At 40.3% G+C, this 25,439-nt stretch overlaps 1 protein-coding gene across 4 annotated transcripts in view; it reads left to right on the plus strand.

Annotated features, from left to right (window-relative positions):
* The window catches only part of Taf1 (TATA-box binding protein associated factor 1), a 75,451-nt gene extending 53,549 nt beyond the window's left edge, over positions 1-21,902 (plus strand). For 3 of the 4 annotated variants that reach the window (XM_059250297.1, XM_059250298.1, XM_059250299.1), the window contains exons 33-38: positions 10,272-10,339; positions 10,614-10,730; positions 13,992-14,117; positions 15,185-15,341; positions 15,908-16,085; positions 20,066-20,950. In XM_059250297.1, the coding sequence (XP_059106280.1) occupies positions 10,272-10,339; positions 10,614-10,730; positions 13,992-14,117; positions 15,185-15,341; positions 15,908-16,085; positions 20,066-20,282 (863 nt within the window). In that variant the 3' untranslated portion in view covers positions 20,283-20,950. Of the gene's footprint in view, positions 1-10,271; positions 10,340-10,613; positions 10,731-13,991; positions 14,118-15,184; positions 15,342-15,907; positions 16,086-20,065; positions 20,951-21,286 lie in introns of those variants that run through there. The other variant, XM_059250300.1, reaches the window with a different exon arrangement.
* Positions 21,903-25,439: the final 3,537 nt, after the last annotated feature.

Below are 25,439 nucleotides of genomic sequence, written 5' to 3' on the forward strand. Positions count from 1 at the left end.
CCATTTAAGAAGTTATCCAAATAATGAAGTAGAGATGAATGAGATTTGGAGACCAGTAAAGAAACTCTTAACAATAGCCATGTTGAAAAACAAATAAAACCTAACAATTTGAAGCAGGAAGAAGAGACCTGGCATGCTTGCATAGGCCTTTAATCCTAGCACCTAGGAGGCAGTAGCAGCCAGATCTCTGTGAGTTAAAGGATAGCCTGGTCTACATGGTAAGTTCCAGGATAGCCAGAGCTCTGAAGAGAGACCCTGTCTCAAAAAAGCAAAATAAGCCGGGCAGTGGTGGAGCATGCCTTTAATCCCAGCACTCAGGAGGCAGAGCCAGGCATATCTCTGTGAGTTCAGGGCCAGCCTAGTCTACAGAGCGAGATCCAGGACAGGCACCAAAACTACACCAAGAGACCCTGTCTCAAAAAACAAAAAGACAACACAAAAAGAAGCAATACATGGTGGCTCACAACCACCTGTAATGGAAAGGTTAAACAGATTATATAGGTATTAAGAAAGTAGAATTGATACATTGATACCTTAATACTTGGACCAGATAGAATGTTCTCTGTGTGTGTGTGTGTGTGTGTGTGTGTGTGTGTGTGTGTGTGTGTGTGTGTTGTTTTTTGTTTTGTTTGTTTTGTTTTGTTTTTTCGAGACAGGGTTTCTCTGTGTAGTTTTGGTGCCTGTCCTGGATCTCGCTCTGTAGACCAGGCTGGCCTCGAACTCACAGAGATCCGCCTGGCTCTGCCTCCCAAGTGCTGGGATTAAAGGCATGTTCCACCACCGCCCGTTTTTTTTTTTATATTTATTTATTTATTATGTATACAGAAGAGGGTGCCAGATCTCATTACAGGTGGTTGTGAGCCACCATGTGGTTGCTGGGAATTGAACTCAGGACCTCTGGAAGAGCAGTCGGCGCTCTTAACCTCTGAGCCATCTCTCCAGCCGTGTGTGTGTGTGTGTGTGTGTGTGTGTGTGTGTGTGTGTGTGTGTGTGGTTGGTTGGTTGGTTTAAGTGGGACATTAGAGTTGAACTGCCTCATTAAGGAAAGCCTTGTGAGCCAATTGTGGTGACTCACACCTTTATTTCTAGCACTCAGGAAGCAGAGACAGATCACGGGTTTCTTTGAATTCTACATAGAGAGTTCTAGGCCAGCCAGGATTACATAGTGAGACTCTCTCTCTCTCAAAAGCAAGCAACAACAAAAAGACAGTATCATGGATTATAAGCTAGGATATGTTTGGCTAGACTGGGAGGTATAAACTGACATGAAGTTTGCAGTGACTTTTATTTTAGGGCTTATGTTTTAAAACTGTTTTTTTTTTTTTTTTTTTTTTTTTTTTTGAGATGAGGGAAGGTTCTTACTGTATTGCCTGGACTAGCCTCCAACTCCTGACTTGTGTGGTCCTTCTGCTTCTGTTTCCCAATAGCTGAGTCCACAGGTACACACAGCCATACTCTTATTTTAATTTTTCATTTAAGTCCTTCATGTAGGTGGAGCTTTCCTGTGTATAATACCACGTTATATACAAAACTATTTCCATAGAATTTCGATTTTTCATTCTTTTTTATGATAGCCAGATTTCTTTGAAATCTCCATCTTTTTATTTCCCATTCATGTTTCACTTAGAACTTTTAGTTTTGTTTTGTTTTTGAGATGATTTTGCTATGTTGCTTGAGCTGGCCTCAAACTTGGCCATCTTCCTCCCTTAACTTCCCCAGTGCTAGGATTGTACAGTTGTATGCTACTGCACCCAGCTTTTTACTCCACTATGGCTTTTTTAAAGATTGATTTATTTATCTTATGTATATGAGTGCTCTATCTGCATGTACACATTTGTGTCAGAAGAGGGCATCAGATCCTTCTATAGATGGTTGTGAGCCACCATGTGGGTGCTGGGAAATAAACTCGGGTCCTCTGGAAGAGCAGCCAGTGCTCTTAACCGCTGAGCCATCTCTCCAGCCCCCTGCAATATGGCTTCTACAACGCTAAGTATATCTACTAAGTGAACAAGGTCACATAATTGCCCTAGGTGATAAGTACTTTACAGTACCTATCTTGATCTTGCTCCAAGAGTTAGAATCACTTTCTTGAAACTGTATTGTGATGACAATTGTCCTCCTTCTTCTTAAACCTTTTCAGTCTTTTTTCTGAATATTCTTACTCATACACTTTAACTACCATCTCTTTCTTGATGACTCTATTCTAGACAAAGATCTATGTCCTCAACCACCTGCTAAAAATGTTCTTTTTAAAATAAAAAATTAATGCCTACATGTCTATGCACCATGCATGTAGTTTCTACAAAGACCAGAAGAGGACATCAGATTCTTTGGGACTGGAGAGAGAGTTAGGAGCTGCCATGTGGGTACTGGTCGTCTGCAAGAGCAGCCAGTGCTCTTGACCACGGAGCCACCTCTCTGGCATCATAAAATAAATGTTAGAAAGAAAGACCAAAGGGCCAAAGATGGAGGCGGCACAGTGCCTGAAAAGTGAGGTGGTGTTGTAGAGTGACAGAAGTATCGATTCCAAGTGTAAGAGGGCTTCTAAGACCAAGTCTGGGGAGTTGGGTTTGGCAGTTAGTGTTTCATCACCAATTGAATCAAAAGTTGAGTGAAGTGTTCCTTGTCACTCTTTATCGGTGGTTCCTTTCCCTATACTTTTGTAGTACTGTGTGCTTTTTTGAAATTTGAAATTTGGGCTGGGTATAGTGGCAGCGTGTCTTTAATCTCAGCACTCTATAAACAGAGGCAGGCAGATCTTTGAGAGTTTGAGGCCAGCTAGGTGGTGAGTCTAGGCCAGGCCAGCTAGAGTTACATTGTGAGATTCTGTCTCAAACAAAACAAAACAAAAACCTTAAAGATTGTGCTGCCTTTTTTTTTTTTTTTTTGAGACTGTCTAACCCTGGCTAGCCTGGAATGTCCTATGTATACTACTACATCTGTCTTAAACTAAGTGCTTAAAAAGGAATATTTAAGAGCTGGGTGATGGTGGCACACACCTTCAATCCCAGCACTCGGGAGGCAGAGGCAGGTGGATCTCTGTGAGTTCAAGTTCTACCCAGAGAAACCCTGTTTCGAAAAACCAAAAAACAAAAAAAAGGAAAGAATATTTAAAGCAAGGCATGATAGTGCATGCCCATAGAGTCCTAACTATTAAGGTACTTTGAACTTTGGAGTTGGGGATAAGCCTGGACAACATAGTAAGGACCTGTCTCAAATAAAGTAAACCACAAAATGTATTTTGGGGTCTCCATATTGCTATTTTTATAATTTTAGAGATTTGAAGTGAGAAGAAGATTGATATGGTTCATTTAAAAGGTTAAAAAAAGGCAGGAAGATCTTGGTCTACATAGTAAGTTCCAGGCCAGCCAGAGCTACCTAACAAGACCCTGTCTCAAAATATAAAAACAAAAAACCTCAGTAGTAATAGCTTCTTTTTAAGAAATGACCAAGTTTGTTTGTTGGAAACAGGATGTCACTTTGTAGTCTTGGCTGACCCTGAACTCACAGAGACCTGCCTGCTTCTGCCTCTTGAGATGGAACATTGGGAACTGTGAGCCTGGAAGTAATCCCAAAGCTGCTTACCTGCTGGGCAGGGGTTTTCTTCGGAACTTGCCAGCGCTCTAGCAGCAGTAAGGCTTGCTTTCCCTCTCCTTGCTTTGTCTGCTTCTCCTTCATTACTGTGAGCATGGGGAAAATAATGGTCTTTTTATCTTGGTGACATGTTGCTTTTCTGAAGCAATCATTGAAATTACCACTATTTAAGAACATGTGGGTATGAACTGCATGTGATTCTCTGCAAATCCTTATTTAATTAAAGGGTAAAATCTAAGTAAGTAAATGTTTTCAGTAAGACATTTTTAATTTCTTTGGCCATGATTTAATAAAAAGGTAAAATATACTCAAACAATTTTTTTGTTAGTGGGTGACCTAATCTGTTGGGTAGAGTGATAATTTATCTTATCTTTTATGGTAATTATGGCACCATTCTGGAAACAACTGTGTGTGTGTGTGTGTGTGTGTGTGTGTGTGTGTGTGTGTGTGTGTGTGTTTCCTTTTAGGGTCTGGGAAATTGTAATTCAATTTCTGTTTAATTCTCCTTCCCAGTAGCCCCAACACTTTTATTGTTCCCAGAGAGGCCTTATTACCTTTGCATGTCTTTTTATTTTTTCCCCCCAAAGGTGTAAAACCTACAGCTGATCATCCTACTTTTAGTAAGCTCCTGATGTTTTTCAAGATATAGAATAGTATTTTTAGCTTTACGGAGGTGGATATGGACCTTTTGATAATTTTATTCTACCCAGAAAAAGATATATTACATACAGAATTTTGTACAGGGAATCTGTGAGTCTTTGCTTCATTAATTCTTCATTCAAGAAGTGCTGCTATAGTTAAGAGTAAGAAAATGTCTGGGTATTTTTCTCCATATATCTCAACAGTGATTTACCAATTCTAGCATGCTTTGTTATAAAGACTTCACTGCTGCTTTTCTTATAGTAGCGTAATGGAATTAAATAGCTGAACCCATGTAACTCTTGAACATGGGCTCTCTAAAACCAGCAATAGCTATAAGGAACTAGTAATAAAAAGGGATAGCATTTGGATATTATTTTGTATATTCTAGAGGCACTTATTAGTGAGTATTTCTTTAGAGGCATTTGTTTCAAAGGAAGTGGGAAGGGAAGAGATCTTTTCAAAATGATTTCCAGAGAGAAACACATAAAACTAATTGTCCTTGTATTATTATAATTGACATGCTGAGAGGTTGATCTGTGTTTACATGTCAAAACTGATTAAAGGCTGAATTTCTAATCTATGTCCTTATAGGCATAAGAGCCAGTATATAGAAGCTGGTGTTAATATTATTATTAGTTCAATTTAAGGAGGCCTATATGCAGCCTTGATTTTTCTCTATCATTACATAACCATCACATGAAAGCTTGATTGTTTTAAGTTCACATATAAAATCTGACTTTTAAAAAGTGTGTGTGTATGTGTATGTGTTCATGTACCTATGTGCAGACACCAAGACTAGAAAGCATTGGATATCCTCTTCTCTCATTCTGCATATTCCTTTGAGGCAGGTTCTCTTCCTGAACCTGAAGCTTAGTCTCACTAGACTGGAAGAGAGCAAGCCCCAGCAATCTTCCTGTCTCTGTTCTTCTCAGATCTGGGGTTACAGGTATTTGGGGGATGCTCAGTTTGTTTTGTATTTGCTGGGCTGGGATCTGACTAGTCTTCATGATTGCAGAGTAAATGCTCTTAACCACTGAGCCATCACTCTGGGCCTGCACTAACTTTTCATTAAGACAGAGTCACCGGGTGGTGGTAGTGCACGCCTTTAATCCCAGCACTTGGGAGGCAGGGGCAGTCAGATCTCTGTGAATTGGAGGCCAGGCTGGTCTATAGAGCAAGTTCCAGGATAGCCAGGACTATACAGAGAAACCCTGTCTGGAGGTCAGGGGGAAATCTCACTCTACAGTCTAGCTAGGAACTTGTAGCAATCCTCCTGCCTCAACCTCCCAGTGCCTGGCTTGTCTGAGAACTTTAGTAGTCTCCTTTCCATCAGTATTTTGAGTATCAAACTACTGATTGATTAGAACTAAGAGATGAAAAAAATGCAGAAACAAGCAGTAGCTGCTCTTTTCTTGGTGTGTGTTGGAGGGAAGGGTAGATGAGATAGTATCTTGCTTGCTATTATAGGTTGCACTGGCCTCCTGCCTCAGCCTTTGTAGTACTTGGATAAAAGGCCAATGCCAGCCGAGAGGTGTTGGCGCACACCTAGTCCCAGCACTTGGGAGGCAAAGGTAGGTGGATCTCTGTGAGTTTGAGGACAGCCAGGACTAAACAGAGAAACCCTGTCTGAAAAGAAACAAATCCTTAGCCTGGTGGTGGCGGCGGCAAGCACCTTTAATCTCAGCACTCAGGAGGCAGAGGCAGACAGATCTCGTGAGTTTCGAGGCCAGCCTGGTCTACAAAGTTCCAGGACAGCCAGAGCTGTTACACAGAGAAACCCTGTCTGAAAAAACAAAATGGACAAAAAAGGCCAATGCCACTACACTGTTCTTAATTATTTGTATTCTTAATATCTTTTTTTTTTTTTTTTTTTTTTTTTTTTTTTTGGTTTTTCGAGACAGGGTTTCTCTGTGTAGCTTTGCGCCTTTCCTGGAACTCACTTTGGAGACCAGGCTGGCCTCGAACTCACAGAGATCCGCCTGGCTCTGCCTCCCGAGTGCTGGGATTAAAGGCGTGCGCCACCACCGCCCGGCTATTCTTAATATCTTGATGATTGGCTTAAGTTTTCTTTCTGATTTATTTGTGTCTGGCATAAGGATACAAATTTATTTTATTTTGCATCTTTTTTGTGTGCTAAAGATTAAACCCAGAACCTTGCAAATGCTGGGAAAGTACTCTACCACCAAACTATATCCCTAGCCCAATCTGATTTTTTTTCTAAAGATCTTGCTGTGTGGGCTGGAGAGATGGCTCAGAGGTTAAGAGTACCGACTACTCTTCCAGAGGTCCTGAGTTCAATTCCCAGCAACCACATGGTGGCTCACAACCATCTGTAATGAGATCTGGTGCCCTCTTCTGGCCCGCAGGCATACATGCAGACAGAACACTGTATACGTAATAAATAAATATATCTTTTAAAAAAAAAAGATCTTGCTGTGTATGTGGTGATACCCAAGTACTTGAGAGGCAGTACTTGAGAGGCAGAGGCAGGAGGATCTCCTATGAATTGGAGGCCAGCCTGATCTATATAGCAAGTTCCAGGCTATCCATGGCTACTTAGACAGACCCTGTCTGGAAAAATAAAAAATATTTTTGTTCATTTTGTGTGTGTGTGTGTGTGTGTGTGTGTGTGTGTGTGTGTGTGTGTGTGACACAGACAGAGAAATAGAATGAATATGAGTGCCTCGGGGGCCAAAAATTACATTGAATCTCCTGGAACAGGTAACTGTGAGCTACATGATGAGGGTGCTTAGATCAGAACTGGAGTCCTCTTCAAGAGCAGAAAGCATTCTTAACTGCTGAGCCATCTCCAGCCACTAGATTTTGGATATATGATACATGATCTTTAAGTTTTTCGTGTCAACCTTAAATTTACTGTAATCCAGGCTAGCCTTGAGTTCATAATCTACTGCCTTAACCTCTCCATCACTGGGATACAGGCATGCATGCACTATCATGCCTGACTCCATTTCACAAAAGAGTAGATAGTGTATACTTGGGAGATGTTTTTACCTGAAAAGGACATATTTTTTTAGGTTTATTTTATGTGTATGAATATTTTGCTTGAATGTATTTCTCAGCACCGCATGCATGCCTTGGTACCCAAGGAATTCAGAAGAGGATATTGGATCCTCTGGAACTGGAGTTAACAATTGGTTGTGAACCACCATGTGAGTGTTGAAAAATGTACAGGGATTCTCTGTAAGAACAAATGCTGTTATCCAGGAGGTGGTGGCCCATGCCTTTAATCGCTTAGGAGGCAGAGGCAGGTGGATCTGTGAGTTCAAGGCCAGTCTTGTCTACAAAGTAAGTTCCAGAACAGCCAGAGCTATTACACAGAGAAACCCTGTCTGAAAAACTAACAATCTAAAACAAGTGCTCTGAACCTACTAAGCCTTCTCTCCAGCCCCTGAAAAGGACTTCCTTATTCCTATAATGGCTTGTAATAATCATAGTATATGTATATATAGTATACTTTCCGTGGTGCTGTGGGCCAAACCCAGGGCCTTGTGCATGGTAGGTAAACTATCCTGTTAAGCTATATCTCTACTCCCCCATGTGGTATACTTTTTATTCTTTATATAATGGTAAGCAGTAGATGTATTTCAAGGATCACATCTGTGAAAGCTTTCCTTATTGGGTTGGGGCTATATTTCAAAAAGTTTTTCTAGAATGCCAGAAAACTTGGGATCAATCCCCAGCATCACATAAACTGGATATGGTAGCACATGCTGGTAATCTCAGCACTCAGGAGGAAATGGTAGGTAACTCTCTATGTGTTCCAAGGCCATCCTAGGAACATAAAAAGAGGAGCTGCTACTCAGTCCCAGGCCATTTGTGTCCTAGAAGATGTTGGTCCTCTGTTGCCCTATCTTTTAATTTTTTGGTTTTTTAGAAAGGGTCTCACCATGTAGCCCTGGCTGTCCTGGAACTCACTGTAGATCCTCCTGCCTCTGCCTCCTGAGTGCTTAGATTAAAAACATGTGTCACAGTGCCTGGCCATTGCCCTATCTTTTAATTTTTAAGAAATATCAACCATTAGGTTTTTATCTGAAATTTTATAGTAAATGTTTTGTATTAATTAGTTTTTTTAAGTTTTCATTGAAGTTTAATTTACCATAAAAAAATACATTATAGGAGCTGGAGATATATCTTAGTTGATAGAGTGTTTGCCTAGTATACATAAAGCTCTGAGTTTGATCAACTGGGTATGGTGGTGCAGGCCTATAATTTGAACATTGATTAGCTATTCATTTATCTTAAAGAATATGCAGAGGGCCTAGGTCTGTCCCATTCAGGCTCCCTGGTTGTTGGTTCAGACTCTTTGAGTTCCCATGAGCCAGGCTAGTGATTTCCGTGGTTTTTCCTGCGATGTTCTTGACCCCCGCCCCCCTTTTTTCCTACAATCCCTCTTCCCTCTCCTCAGCAGGACTCCCCGAACATGGCCCCATGTTTGGCTGTGGGTCTCTGAATCTGCCTCCATCAGTCACTGGATGAAGGCTATCTGATGACAACTGGGGTAGTCACCAATCCAGTCACAGGGGGTGGCCAGTTCAGAGGAGAGGAGGGAGAGGAGGCTGTGATCAAGATGTAAAATTAATTAATTAATAAAAAAAGAATTATTTGTTTATTGTGACAGAGTCTCACTATGTAGCCCTGGCTGGTCTGGAACTATGTAAGTCAAACTGGCCTTGAACTTACAGAGATCCACCTGCTTCTGCCTCTGGAGTGCTGGAATTAAAGACACGTGCCAAGGGATTATTATTTTAGATATGATACAGTTTGGCTTAGAAAGTAGTTCTTGTTTTTCAAGAAGTCTTTATATTTTAGAGTAGTTCTAGGTTCATAGCAAAATTGGTAGAAGTTACAGAGGTCCAGTATACTCCCTACTCCCATTATCAACATCCTTACATCCTTACATCTCAAGGTAGCTTAGAGATAGAGGCAAGGAGACGAGTCTAGAGCACACAATGAGATCTTGTATCCAAAATATTTTGAGAAGAGTCTAGAAAATGAAATATAGATAAAACAAGATTAGCCATGTGTTTGTTTGTTTGTTTTGGTTTTTCAAGACAAGGTTTTTCTGTTGTTTTCATGCCTGTCCTGGATCTCATTCTGTAGACCAGACTGGCCTCGAACTCACAGAGATCTACCTGGCTCTGCCTCCCGAGTGCTGGGATTAAAGGCTTGCACCGCCACCACCCGGCTGTGTTGATCATTGTTAAAGCTGGCTAATTAGGGTACTAATTAGTCTGATTTTGTATGCTTAAAGTTTTCCCACTAATAGCTAGATGTGGAGGCAGAGGCAGGTGAATCTCTGTGAGTTTGAGGCCAGCCTGATCTACATAATGAGTTCCAAGAGAGCCAGAACTATATAGTGAGACCCTGCCTCAAAAAACAAAACAAAAATCCAAAAATCAAATAAAAATTTTCATTTATAAAAGTAGAGGAGAGGTCCAAGGTAAGGATTAAACATAAGTTTTTCTGAATCTTAAATAATGATATACTATTGGATAACAAAGTGTAAAATTCTTGTTTTTAAATTGCAATGTATGAGGTTAGAGAGATTGTTCAGTGATTAAGAGCACTGACTCCTTTTCCAGAGGACCTGGGTTCAATTCCCAGCACATATATAGCAACCCCAAACCATCTGTGACTCCAGTCCAACAGACTCTTTGGGCTTCCTTGTGTACCAGGCATGCATATAGTGTGCAGAGATACACGTAAGCAAAACACCCACATATATAACAGAAAAAATACATTTTAGCTGGGTGGTAGTAGTGCATGCCTTTAGTCCCAGTACTCAGGAGGCAGAGGCAGGAGGATCTCTGAATTCAAGGCCAGCCTGGTGTACAGAGCGAGTTCTAGGACAGCCAGTGTTACACAAAGAAATTCTGCCTTGAAAAATAAAAAAAAAAACAAATTTTAGTGGTTATTTAAATAAATGAATAAATAGCAATATATATTAAATCTGTGTTGAAGAAATATAAAATTCTTGAAGTTACAAAGGTAATGGCATTTTACTTCTTTCCTAGGGCCTGAGAGTCAGTATACTAAGACTGCTCAGGAGATTGTGAATGTTTGTTACCAGACATTAACTGAGGTAGGTGGTTAAGCTCTAGCTCCATGAAGCCTTTCTGTTGTGTCCTTGAGTTTGAAGCTTTCCTGACTACCCTGTTTTCTTTCAAATGTAATATTCCATCTTCTACCCTCATTCTGTCATTTCTTTCTCTGCTTTGTTTAGGTTATCAGCTGTGTTCTGCTGTTAGAATAGAAGCACTATGAAGACAGTGTTTTTCTGTGTGTGTGTGTTGTTTATTTTTGCCTGCCCAGTACCTTAATGTTGAATGAATTCATTAATTTTCTTTGTTTCTCAGTATGATGAACATTTGACTCAACTTGAGAAAGATATTTGTACAGCTAAAGAAGCGGCTTTGGAGGAAGCAGAATTAGAAAGCTTGGACCCAATGACTCCAGGACCTTACACACCTCAGGTGAGCCAAAGGATTAGGAATTTCTTACAGTTTTCTTATGGTTTGGGAAATTGGGAGCATGTTAACGGATGTGTTTACTGAGATACCGTTCTTCTCTGTCCTTCCTCTTCATATGCCTTTCGTGTGCTTTCTTGTCTTCTCAAAGGCTAAGGTGAGTGAGGGCCGTGTATCTTTGTGGCCTTGTTAAATCCAGAAGAGGCAACTATGGGATGAATGAGTGGGGTGGTTGTTTATAGACAGTGTGTGAGAATACCAGATTCCTGACTACTATAGCCAGAGCTATCCTCTAGGTCCAGTTCTCTTGTCAGCAAATTCTGGGGTTCTAGAATGTCCTTAGAATGTAGGTTGCTCAGTTACGGATGTGGGCCATATTGTTCTTGTACCTTCTAGGTGTCTGATTACCCATTACCTTAGAGGTATGTCATTGTAACTCACATCACTCAATTTCCAGGGTTAATTCCCTTTCCTACTAAATGAAGACTGTTTATATTTGTATTTTAAGTTTATATATTAGAAGACTAGAAAGCAGGGTAAATAAGAAATTTTTTAGTTTTTCTGGTCTGAAGGAACCTTTTGAATATTTCCTCTATATTACATTCTGAGAAAGTTGGCATATTTGAAGAATAGACTTTAAATGGAATATTAACAGGTCCTTAGTTTCTTTATTGGAGATACAGTGGTAGAGTGGAAAGGACATGAGGTTTGGTGTAAAACAGGCCTCGGTATGAGTCTTAACTCTGCTACTGTCTAGTTTTGTGATACTGGGAAATTAACATTTCTATTCCCATTTCTCTAAGATGTGCTTTCTAACGTTAAGTGATTAGTTTGTATGGCACATGATAGGCATTTGGTAAATATTTCTTTCCTTCTTTGTGTGAAGGGTTTTTATTTTGTTTCGTTTTTTGTAAAGTTCCCAGAGGCTCTTTCAAATTTAACCAAATACTTTAAATGCAGAATTTCTTCCTATTCCCATAGGATTATTTTTCATTCTACCCAGGTTTCACTCTGAGTTTAAATGCAGCATACATGATCTCTATTGGATTTTTGCTGTCTCTGTGTCTCATTCGTACACTTTCTCTATCTTTCTTTTACTCTCTCTTTCATCCCAAAACTTAGGTTACTGAGGGGCCAGGTATAAAGAACCCTCAGATACTTCTTCAAGGTCCAGAACAAGGAAAGGCTCTTGGAGTTGTATGGGCAGATTGGGTCAAGGGGGCTTGGGTGAGTGATGTTGCCCAGGAAGGCCTTGTTTGCTAATAGGCTCACAGTTTCCACAAGGTACTTTCTGGTAAGTTAAAGCTTGAGTACTAGCCATTATTCTCCAGAAGAATCTAACCACCAAGTGGCATGTGCTTTTCTCAAGTCTTGGACAGTCATAAGCCTAGACCATTGGTGAATCAAAGCCTTGTCCTTCCTGAGCAATAGCTGTTTTGGTATTCTTAGTGAGTTTCCTATGGAGAGTATGGTATGGATAGTACTGCTTCATTCTTATCTGTTCATGCTCTCATCATTCCCTTCATTTATGTGTATACATTGTAAGATAGCCCAGTCATTGCCTGTTAACTCAAGGAAGAGCCTCATGTGTGACCACCCTTACTCATTACTATATAAAATCAAAAGATTATTACAAAGTGTCTATGTCTATGTAACTGTCATAATACAGTTGTGATTGTATAGAAGCATGGCAGTAATCATGTTATTTTCAACTTCCAAATGGTGGCGGTTAATAATGTATTTGCATCTGGATATTTATACTGAGCTTGCATTGAGCTCAATACCTTGGAATTACTCATTTTACAGTTTCCCATAATTCTCTTTATTTTCATACTACACTTTCAAATTTTGCAGAAATTTCCTGATTTTTTTCCCTTCCGTTGCATACCAGTTTATTTGTGCACTAACGTTTTGAAACCTGTTTTGCCTCTATTTTGGAAACTCAGATCTTCTCAGTCAATGTTGTTTGCTTACTTGTTTACAGAGCAACACTTGTAGGTGTGCATTTGTTTCTTTGAGACAGGGTCTGGCTGTATAATCCAGACTGGCCTCCAATTTGTGCTGGAACTATAGGCTTTATTCCTTGCTCATAAGCAGTTTTTGTATTGCTCAAAGTAACATGATGATTGGGGAAAATTAGAAGATGGGGCTGGAGAGATGGCTTGGCAGTTAAGAGTGCTTGCTGCTCTTTCAGAGGACCTGAGTTTTGTTCCTAGCACCCATGTTATGTGGCTTGCTGTTTTAACTCCACCTCCAGAAGTTTTGACACCTCTTCTGGCCTTCATAGACACTGTACTCACATGCACAAACCCACACTCAAACATACAGGTATATACATAATTTTAAAAAATGAATGAAGTTTTTTTTAAAAAGAAAATTGGAAGATACAAAGAGGTGTTACTTAACAATTCCATCTTTCATAACACCAATCACTGAATATTTTGAGTTTCTTCATATCTGTGGTATATGTGTTTATGTCTATAAACATACTTTAAAATTGATGAATATTATTTTTCTTATTCTATGCACTTCATGAATATTTTATCTAGTCCCTCTTATCATTGACTAGAATCTATTTGCTAAATCCCTGTTCCTTTCAGGGACAATAAGGAAGAGATCTATCATTTATTAAGTACCAAGTGTTGGTACATACCTCTTAATTGGTACACATGACAACCCTGTGAGGTAGATATTATCATCCATGCTTTACAGTTGAAGAAAACAGGATGATTAACAGTGGTAGAGCCAAGACTCAATCCCAGGGCTGTTTACTCCAAAGCCCATGTTTTGTTTTGTTTTTAACATATCATTTTGCTTTGAAGCATCGTCCGCAAGCTCGTGAACTGTCAAACCATCCCATACTCTTGTTGAAACTTAAATTCCTTTATCCAATTTCTTCTTATATGCCTCTAAGTCAATAAAACTATAACTAATATGAATCTCTGAGCTTAAAAACAGTAAGGCAAGGCTTAGAAGAAGAAAGTAGGTTACTGACCAGAGAGGCCGTTAATACATAAACTTGTCCCTAAGCTTTATGCATTTCTGCTTTAGTTTCTGAACACGTACATTAGATGCCAGTCTGCTAGAGTGGATGTTATTCATAGGATTCTAAAAATTTGTCTACAAAGCTGTACCAGGCTGTGTTTCCTCTTTAACTGGGTCGTCTTGCATGTCCTTTTTCTTTAGTGAATGTTATAAAGGAGGATTCTTTGTATTTCTTCTAGCTGTTCCCTTGGTAGAAGGTAAATTGTATATTTTATGTCACAGCCTCCTGATTTGTATGATAACAGCACATCCCTCAGTGTTTCTCGAGATGCCTCTGTATATCAAGATGAGAGCAATATGTCTGTCTTGGATATTCCCAGTGCTACTTCAGAAAAGCAGCTAACACAGGTAGGAGACTATTTCTTTTTGTGAGGTTGGTGGTCTGCCCGGTGGGTGAACATGGAGGGATGGACTGATACCATGCATACATGAAGGGTGACTAGATCCTTTGGCCCTGAAAACAAGGCTTTGAAATTTGATTTCTGGGGCATGGTTGGCAGAATTAAGCACAACAGAACTTCAGAGAAAGTAGTTGAAGCATCAGAGCAGCCTAATAGGTGGCTAACTAGAAAGACCAGCTGCATTCAGAGATAGTGTTCACAACAATTGGCATACTATTTTGTGCATCTTATAAGTTATAAACCAAATTAAAATTATATATAATTTTTTTAAACTGGCTTTTACCAGAGGTATCAAAACATACTTTGCATCTGAAGCTATACCTATTCTCAAGGTTCCACGAAAGAATACAAAACCCAGAAGGATTTTCTATCTCAAAAGCTTGCCTTAGAAAGGAAACATTCCCTTCTGATGACAGTTAGGAGTGGACCAAAAACTTTCCTGTTCTTTGTGTTTTTCTTGCCCTGTCTATTATTTCCAAAGAATGACTGGGAGGAAGTGCACATGCCTTGAGCTGTGTAAACAGCCTCCACTAGCCGTGGTGTTGGCTGGGATATCAGGAAAGAGCATCTGGCCTAGGTAAAGAACCCTTGGTTAACTCCCACAGGCACATCCCTCAATGATGTGCTATTTGTGTTCCTTACTCACATTTGCCAGGGCCAAGGTAGGCTGGGCCAGGAAGACTCTGTAGATATTGAAGGGGAGGAGGAGGAGGAGGAGGAGGAGAAGCCTAAGACTCCAGCCCCAGTGAGTATGCTTACAGAAAGCTTATGGTTACGTTATACACTTATATGACAGGAACCCCTGTATATAGTATAGGGCAGGCCAAATCCCAAGATGAGAATCATAGATTTTCTCCATAGCGAGCCTCAGTCTGACTTTAATCCTTAGAATAAATTAGACAAATCCATCCACTACAGTTACTTAACTTCTTGTGAGGCAGCAAATGGGATGCAGGGGAAGGAAGGTATTCTGGTCTCTTAGTCACTGGTGGGGCGCCACCTGGACTTTTTTAGGAAGGTGAAGATGGAGATGGTGATCTTGCAGATGAAGAGGAAGGAACTGTACAACAGACTCAAGCCAGTGTTTTGTATGAGGACTTGCTTATGTCTGAAGGAGAAGATGATGAGGAAGATGCTGGGAGTGATGAAGAAGGAGATAACCCTTTTTCTGGTGAGTCTTACTCTTTCGCTTCTGTTTCTGTGTAGCTCACTGTTGTGCCCTCAGGACTGAATAGAAACCATTTTGCTACTTGCTATGTGCTAGTATAAAAAAACCTGTCTTTTTATTGAAGTCCCATTAGTAGACCTGAGAGTACTGAACACACACTCAGAGGATGATCATGTCCATTAGCCTGAGGGGAAGTGAAGATGAGCAGACACAGGAGACATAAAGGGAACAGTGGAAAAGGTAGTGCCCAAGTAGCAGCTTTGAAGGGTTGTGTTTGGGAACAGGAAAGGAAAATTAAGAAAAATAATCGCAATGGTAAGGTAAAGGTATTGGAGATGATAGAAAACGGGTAGATTAGACTGAGATAGAAGAAATGAGTTACTTGGATTCAGTTTCTAAACTATAGATCTTGCTACTATTGACATTTGGTAGTTCAAGAGAGGCCTGAGAGGTAAGGACTTTAGGCAGAAAGTCTATCTCATACATGCGAGGCAAACACTCTAGCACTGAGCCATACCCCTAGTCCATCAAGCTTGTCTGTTAATGAACCACAATCTGTCTTTTTACAGCTATTCAGCTAAGTGAAAGTGGGAGTGACTCTGATGTGGGATCTGGCAGTATAAGACCCAAACATCCTCGTGTGCTTCAAGAGAATACGAGGATGGGCATGGAAAATGAAGAAAGCATGATGTCCTATGAGGGAGATGGTGGGGAAGCTTCCCGTGGTTTGGAGGATAGCAACATCAGGTAATGGGCAGTAAGATGCTACTGGGCTCTGGCATCATTTCCCACCTATGGTGACAAGGGCCTAGCATCAGATGGCTTCCATCTGTCACACATTCCCTGAGCACCTCTGCTTGCGCCAAGCATTGTCTAGACCCTGGGAATACATAAATAAGACATAGCCTGTCCTTGAGGAGCTCGTCTAGTGGAATCATCTGACATAATGTTATAAGTACTTAAGCACAAATAAGTGCAGAGTGCTGACGTATCCCTAAAAAGGGAGTGTCTTATTGTGCTTTTAAGTAATCGGTAAATTTCACGTAGAAGCATTTGAACTATGTCTTAAAGGATGGATCGGAGTCTGCTAAGCATATACAATGGCAGCAAAGGGGGATAGATCTTTACAGATGAAATAGTATGTCAGAGGCATAGAAATCCAACACGAAGTGTGTTCAAGAGTAAATGGAGGTGGTTGGGAAATTAAGACTTTTGAAATAGCAAGAGCCTATATTGTAGAGGATCATAAGTAGAATCCTAAGGCATTTGGATTTTGTTCTGTTAGGAGTACATACTTTCAGGGAAAGGAAGTTGTCAGCTATGCTAGCATACTTCTGTAATCTCAATACTTAGGGTATGAGACAGGAAGATCCTAAATTCAAGGCTAGCCAAGTGTGGTGGTGCATGCCTAAGAAGAGGCAGGTGGATCTCTGAATTCAAGACCAGTCTGATCTGTATAGTGAGGTCCAGGCCAGTAAAACCCTGTATCCAAAAACACAAACAAAAACAAAAAACAAACAAACAAAAAACCAAAACAACAGAAACTCCACAAACCTGGGCTGTGTATTGAGGCTCTGTCTAAAAACAAACAAAACAGCTCTGTGTGGTGATGCTGACCTATGCACACTTTCAAGGTGGGAAGGTCAGGTGTTAAAGGTAATCCTCAGCTACAGGATGAGTTCAAAGCTAGGCAGGGTTACATGAGACACTGTCTCAAAAAACGAAAAAGGAGGAAGAGAAAGTAACATCAAATTTGTATGTTAAGTAACTTTTAAGGGTAGTATGGGATAGAAAATAGCAGTATTCAGTTGAATTTGGGAGTTGAGTCTGATAAATAATGAAAATTTCATTGAGGAAAGAAAAACAGAGAGGATGTGAAAATGATTTTTGCTTCAAACATGTTGGATTTACTGCATATGTGATCCATCTTGCCAGCAAGTAGATAAAACATTTTATTGACTATAAGTAAAAACAAAAATAAGCTTTGGGATTCCCTCCTTTAAGGAGTTCTGCCTATTAGGAATTATGAAACAGGTTAACAGGCAATGGCAGTGTAACATAAAAGGCAACCACAGGGTTTTTCTGGGGCATGGAGAAGGATGGGGAGCGAAGCTGATTAGAGAAGGAAACTGAGCCAAATATGAGTAGTAGTTTATAGGGTAAGACGCATAAGATATCCCAGAGACTTGGAATGGCAATGTGAAAACCCAGAGTCATGAGGCATTTTGAAAGAATACAAGTAGGCCAGAGCTTTTAATTGATCCATGTAATAGAAATGATTCAAAGAGGTAGTTAAGAATAAATAAAAATTATTTTTTAAAAGAGATAGGTAAGAACCAAATTGTGAAGGACCCAAATGTGGGCAGGCATTGAGTGAGAACAGTGTATGATCTGCTTTGTGTTTTAGAAAGCTTGCTCTATGCTCTAAAGAACAAAGGATAAAAGACGTGAGCTAAGAAATTCACAAATTCAAATGACCAATAACTATATTTTATAGCTTCTCTAATAATCAAATAAGTATGATAACAATGTAATGTAGCTTCTTACCTGTCAGATTGGTGATGATTTTTTGGAAAGGGTGTGAAGAAAAAGACATTCCCAAATGGCTGGCAATAATATGTAAATAGATAGGGTGAGTGGGAGAGAACTATGACAATTTTATTACTTTAAATAAAAATATTTAAATGTATACCCCCTTTGGTTCTAAAATTCTAAAGTTCTAGGAAATTGTCCTATGAGAACACTTTCATTGAGGTGTTTATAGCCAGACATGATGATACGCACTCTTTATCCCAACACTCTAGGAGTCAGAGCACTATGGGTTCTAGGGCAGCCTGGTCTACATAGCCAGTTCCAGGACAGTTAAGGCTACATTGTGAGATCCTGTCTCAAACAAACAAAAAAGATGTGCAAAGATTTTATTAGAGCCCATTGTGTCTAATGGTGAAATAAATCGGGAACAGCTAAATGTTACCACTGAAAGACTGTTAAATAAATCATGTTATAGCCATATAGCAGAATACCATGCAGCTGTTAAGTCTGGCACACTCTAATCCCTATGCTTAGAAGGTTGAGACAGGAGAATCACAAATTTGAGGCTAGATAGAACTGAATAGTAAGACTCAGTCTCAAAAATCCACCCAAAAAATTATGCTGTAGAGTGTAGTTGGTTTTGGGTTTTTGTTTTTTTTTTTTAACTCCTTGGGGGCCTGCCACCCAGCTCCCAAATAAATATATGGAGACTTATTCTTCCTTGTGAATGCCTGGCCTTAGCTTGGCTTATTTCTAACCAGCTTTTCTTAAATTATCCCATCTTTCTTCTTCTACATTTTGCCTCTGGGCTTTTTACCTTTCTCTATTCTATTTTTCTTTCCTTCTTACTCCATGGCTGGTTATATGGCTGGGTGGCCTCTGGTGTCCTCCTCTCCTCCTTTTTTCGCTCCTTGCTCTTCTCTCTTCTATTTATTCTTTCTGCCTGGCAGCCCCACCCATTTCTCTCTCCTGCCTAGCTGTTGGCCATTCAGCTCTTTATTAGACCCATCAAGTGTCTTAAACAGGCACAGTAACACCACTTTGCAGAGTTAAACAAATGCAACATAAAAGAATGCAACACATCTTTGCATCATTAAACAAATATTCCACAGCATAAACGAATGTAACACATCTTAAACTAATATTCCACAACAGTAGAGCTGAATTTATTGACACAGAAGGATGTTCATTATTATCATTGAAAAACAAATTTCCGAGGGATGAGCATCTTATTTTTAATCAGTTAGCTATTTATTTATTCCAAGACAAGGTTTCTGTATAACCCTGGCTGTCCTAGAATTCACTGTGTAGACCAGGCTAGTCTCAATTCAGAGATCTGCCTGCCTCTGCCTCCCAAGGGCTGGGATTAAAGTATGCACCACTACTCCTGGCAAGCATTTTATTTTTAAAGATTTATTTATTTGTTTATTTATTTGTTTATTTATTATGTATGCAGTGTTCTACCTGCATGTATACCTACATGTATGCCTACAGGCCAAAAGAGGGCACCAAATTTCATTACAGATGGTGGCAAGCCACCATGTGGTTGCTGGGAATTGAACTCAGGACCTCTGGAAGAGCAGTCAGTGCTCTTAACCTCTGAGCCGTCTCTCCAGCCCTGTTCTAATTTTTTTTAAACAGTAAATGTGCATTTGTGATTTTTTTCAGACTAAAATTAGAATAAACAAACAGAAAATAGAACACTGTGGCAGAAGCGTGAAGAATTAGTTGAAGGAGCTCAATACTAGGGCCATGAAGACTTATTTCAGTAGTGCAGGCCAGGGAAGTTAACACAGGACTAAGCGACAGCAGACAGGGCAGGAATAGAGAGGAGGTAATAGAGACAAGGTGTTAGATTATTCAGGACCGCTGCCCAATTTTGGATATAAAGATGAGTGAAACTAAGTAGCAGGAGAAACAGTGGGGCTCCTCAGCATTTGTGGTCATGTTAGCTGGTAGTGTGTGATGGTTGGTCAGTGTCAGGAAGTTTATTTCAGGTTCTCACATGTATAACGTTAACAAGTTAATGTTTTTAACAGGGTCATTTTCTTCTTAGGGGAGGTGGAACAGTCAAGAACCCATTATTTAGTGTCCAGGGGAGGTTGAGATGAGTTGATCCCTTGGCAGTACAAAGCATGGGAATGGTCAGCCAGTGGGTGGTTCCCAAGCTTGAGAGATTTTGTTTCTCTTCTCAGTTATGGGAGCTATGAGGAACCCGACCCCAAGTCGAACACCCAGGATACAAGCTTCAGCAGCATCGGTGGGTATGAGGTATCAGAGGAGGAAGAAGATGAGGAAGAGCAGCGCTCTGGGCCCAGCGTACTAAGCCAGGTCCACCTGTCTGAGGACGAGGAGGACAGTGAGGATTTCCACTCCATTGCTGGAGACAGTGACTTGGACTCTGATGAATGAGGCTTCCTTTAAGCCTCTTCAATCAGCCTGGTCGATTACCTTTCCCCCAGCTTATTTATATGTGTATAGTGGCTGATAGTGATATCACCAGATTACCACCCTAGGTTTAGTAATAAGTAAATAGTAATCATGTCTCCAGATCCTGGAGTAGCAAGTTCTTTCCCCTAACCACTACCAAGAAGAGAGAGCAGACTCACTCTTCCCCATTACACGCCTTTAATGGCATTTATTGTTCTTGGTGTAGAAACATGGCACCATTTCACTTATAATTTGCAGGCTGGAATAGATGAAAACCCATCTGCTGGAATAGAGAATTAGGTACTGATGGGCTGGCTCTGTGCCACGCTTAAGATACAAACATATTGGACAAACTGTTTGTTCATGTATTAGTTTCGAGGATATACAGTGCCTTGTTCCTAAATAGATTACAGGAACATAGCTATAAATCTTTGAAACAGGCTGTGTATCCAAAATAATAGATGGCCATGTAAATGTGCTCTCCCTCGCCATAGGAAAAATTATAGGAAAAATGGTAAGTTTCTTATGGCCAAGACTATCTTTTGTTGCTTTTTATGCTTAGGGCATGGTTCTATGCAAAGTAGGTACTCAGTAAATGTTCTTAAAATCATTAAATCCCAACAGATATGTTATGGTGTATCTGTTCCATGCTAAGCACTTTATCAGATCCTTGGAGTGCAAAGGTTAAATAAGAGCTTGGCATCAAGTTGGGGGAGGGAGAGTAGAGGTCAAACCATGTTTATAAATCATTAGAACTGTAAGACAAATACAATCAAGAAGCTTAGCTGTAAAGTACAAAGAAAAATTGAGAAGAGATCATGTGTGAAAAAGCAAAGAAGTCTTCCAGAGGCCAGCTGAAAACTGAGTGTTGAAGAAGTCATTGGTAGGAGTGTAGCAGCTCAAAAAGTCCAGGCAGGGTGTTAACATGAAGGGAAAAGTTGAAAGTCTAGATATGACAGAATGTGTTTATACCTGCCTTGTTTCAGAAAGGATGCTGGAATGACTAGACATGACACTGAAAGACAACAGGAAGCATATCTTCAAGAGCTTTGCATTTGAGCCGGGCGATGGTGGCGCACGCCTTTAATCCCAGCACTTGGGAGGCAGAGGCAGGTGGATCTCTGTGAGTTCAAAGCCATCCTGGTCTACAAAGTGAGTTCCAGGACAGCCAGAGCTACACAGAGAAACCCTGTCTTGAAAAACCAAAAAAAGAAAGAGAGAGAGAGAGAGAGATATTTGCATTTGATACCAGTGAGTGAATTTTTTATTTAAGGAAATAAAGTCTAGAGAAGTGCATTAGATTTGTTTCAGAAATTTTCTGGATATTGAATGAAGACAGAATTTGAGTCAAATAATAGACATGTATGATCCCATTTGTGTAAGAGTAAAAAACCAGGTGTATATGATATGTTTGTATATACTTGTATGTGCAAAGGGAAAGATGTGAAACTGTTAAATTGTTCACAGTGAACCTCTGGGGATGGGAATGGAGAGGAGGTGGTTCACTTGGTTTATGTATACTGAATGAGTATTCTGCTTTTATTTCTGTATCATTTGAGTTTTTAGTGTGTATTATTTTTGTAATAAATTTTTTTTAATTTACTGGCAGTGTGGAGAGTGGTTTGGAGGGGAGAGAAAATGTAGTTCAGGCTAAGAGGAGTGGAGCCTAAAGTAGGGTGGTGGTGGCACTGGAATGGGGAAAAGAGTGACATTGAGACCTCTTCAGAAAGAGGTGTGATCAACAGGACTTCATAACATATTGGCACTTGGGATGAAAAAGGAAGACTGGAAAAGGTTTCTAGAATTTTGACTTGGGAGATTAGACAGGTACATGGTATTCAATTTATATTGCCCATTTTTAAATTTATTTATTGGAAGGAGGTTCAAGACAGGATTTCTCTATGTAACAACTCTGGCTGTCCTATAACTCGCTCTGTAGACCAGTCTGTCCTTGAACTCAGATCTGCCTGCCTCTGCCTCCGTAGTGCTAGGATCAAAGGCATGTACCACCACTGCTGGGCTTAAATTTATTTTTACTTTTATTAAAATATAGTTACATAATTTCTCTCCACCTCCTCCCACCAACCCTTCCCATAGCCCCCCACTCTCTCAAATTTTTTTTAAGATTTACTATGTAAACAGTGTTCTGCCTACATGTATGTTTGCACACCAGAAGAGGGCACCAGATCTCATTACCAGATGGTTATTAGCCACTATGTGGTTGCTGGGAATTGAATTCAGGACCTCTGGAAGAACAGTCAGTGCTTTTAACCTCTGAGCCATTTCTCCAGCCCTGCAAGGATCTTAAGATCTAGAATGAGAGACTTGTAAAATACCAGTGTATTAAAAAGTGATCCTTGAGGCAGGTGGTTCTCTGTGAGTTCTAGGCCAGCCTGGTCTACAAAATGAATTCCAGGACAGCCAGAAATGTTACACAGAGAAACCCTGTCTCAAAAAACAAACAAACAAAAAAAAATAACAACAACAAAAAAAGAATATTTACAATGAGAAGACTGAACTCTGCCAAGAAAGCATAGGGATACTCCACAGAGAAAACTTAAAAAGCTAGATCATGAAGGCAGGTATGGTGGTTATACCTGTAATCCCAGCGCTTGGGAGGCTGAGGCAAAGAATGCTTTGGAGTTAGGTCATCCTGGGTTACAAGACCCTAACTTACGAAAAAACAACAGTTGATGAACAGAGTTTAGCCATTAGCTGTAGGGGCCATGAGTGGGAGAACACTGTAGGCAGAAGGAATGCTTGGAGACATGAAACAACATGTTCCAACTATAGGTAGTTCCACTTGAGTTGGGATACAGAGAACATAGCTGTAGATGATAAGATTTCCAGCTTCAGGATCAGATGGTTATTTTAGAACAATCATTCTGGTAGCAGTATGATTTTGGATAGAAAGGAAGGGTGCCAGATGGTAGATGATTGAGACATAAACCATAACTGAATCACTGGTAGCAGGGATGAAATGAGACTTCTGTCTTAATGACTAGATAATGGGAAATAAAGAGAGTGGAACCTGTGTTTCTGACTTAGGAATTTTTAGTCACTTCAGTTAGAAGTATGTGAATTTCACATATGCTTGTATAAGGCTTAGGATTTGTGCAACCTAGATGATAGACAACATTGCCTAGGAAGCATAGATAGAATCAGTGAAGAGTGTGCGCTGCTCTTGAAAAGGACCCAGGTTTGATTCCTGGCTCCCAGCTGAAGCTTTGAGCACCTGCACTCATGTGCACACCCATATACACAGACTTACACATAATTAAAAATAAATTTTTTAAATGTATTTATTATGTATACAGTGTTCTGCCTTCATGTGTGCCTGCAAGCCAGAAGAGGGCGCCAGAACCCAGGTCCTCTGGAAGAGCAGGCAGTGCTCTTAACCTCTGAGCCATCTCTCCAGCCCTAAAAATAAATTTTTAAAGAAAAATGGCTTCTTTATTTCTTTTTTATTTTTAGAAAAATGTCCCCATTTTATTAAAAATAGATTGTTTTCTCAAACAATATATCCTGATTACAGTTTCCCCTCCCTCCCTCTACTCCTCTCAGTTCCTTCCTACCTCCCCTCCCATCTGGATCCACTCCCTTTGTGTCTTTCACTAGAAAAGAACAGACTTCTAAGAGGTAATAACAAAACCTAAAAATAAGATATAAAACAAAAACCATCACATCAACGTTGGGCAAGGCAAAACAACAGAAGGAAAAGAGCCCCAGGAGAAGGCACAAGAATCAAACCCACTCATTCACACTCTGGAGTCCCACAAAAATACTGAAGTGAAAGCTACAGTATACAGAGAGGACCTGGTGCTGACCTGTTATATGCCCTGTGCATGCTGCTTCAGTCTCTGGGAGTTCATATGAACTTCGCTCAGTTGTTTCAGAGGGCCTTGTTCTCCTGGGGTCCTCCATACCCTCTGGCTCTTACACTCTTTCCACCTCCTCTTTCTTGGGGTTCCCTGAGCTCTGAGGGGAGGAATTTGATGGAGACATCCCATTTAGAGCTGTGTGTTCCGATCTCTCTCTCTCTCTCTCTCTCTCTCTCTCTCTCTCTCTCTCTCTCTCTCTCTCTTGTGTGTGTGTGTGTGTGTGTGTGTGTGTGTGAGAGAGAGAGAGAGAGAGAGAGAGAGAGAGAGAGAGAGAGAGAGAGAGAGAGAGAGAGAGAGAGAGAGAAATGTCTGGCTGTGGGTCTCTGTTCCCATCCACTGTAGGAGGAAGTTTCTCTGATGATGGCTGAAAAAGGCACCGAACCAGGTGGTGGTGGTGCATGCATTTAATCTCAGTGCTTGGGAGGCAGAGGCAAGTGGAGCTCAGGGAGTTCGACACCAGCCTGGTCTACAGAGTGAGTTCTAGGACAGCCAGGATTGTTACACAAAGAAACCCGGTCTTGAAAAACCAAAAAAATAAAAATGCATTGATTTGGTTCCCTGGCAGGGCTCTAACAATTTTGGTTTGTTTGTTTTTTGAGACAGGGTTTCGCTATGTAGCTTGTGAAAAAGTGGGGGATGAAGGAGCTAGTTAATGGTCAGAGAAAGCTTTGCTGTACAGCTGTCATTGGCCTGTATGCATTAACTTGGACAAGATTAAAACACTTTTTACAATGAGAAGATGTATGGCTGTGGTAGCACAGTGGTCAGCCGTAGAGTACTTGCCCTAGTACATGTGAAGCCCTGCATCCCATCTCCAGCACTGAGAAAACAACTTTTGAAACTATGATAAGCAATGAAAAAAAAAAAAACTTTTATTTCCTCTTTTAATGGAGTTTTTCATTTCTTCTTTAAGGGCCTCTATCATCTTCTTAAAGTCATTTTTAGGATTGATTTCTTCTACTTCATCTGCCTTGGTATGTTCAGGTCTTGCAAGTGTAGAATCACTAGGTTCTGATGTCATAGGTCTTTATGTTGTTGCCTGTATTTTTGCACTGGTGTCCACTCATCTCTTCCTCTGCTCGGTGTAGGCGTTGTCTGTGTCTGAAGGTGCCTCTCTTGTTCTAATTGTTAGTCTTGGTCCACTCTGTCTCAGGGAGCAGTTGTTCCCAGTTGGTGCAGAGTGTGGTTATGGTTTTAGTGGTTGTTAAGTTCATAGGAGTTTTTGTTTTTTTGGTGGTTTTTTTTTTTTGGTGGGGGA

This window comes from Peromyscus eremicus, chromosome X (assembly GCF_949786415.1).
Source record: "Peromyscus eremicus chromosome X, PerEre_H2_v1, whole genome shotgun sequence".
NCBI lineage: Eukaryota > Metazoa > Chordata > Mammalia > Rodentia > Cricetidae > Peromyscus > Peromyscus eremicus.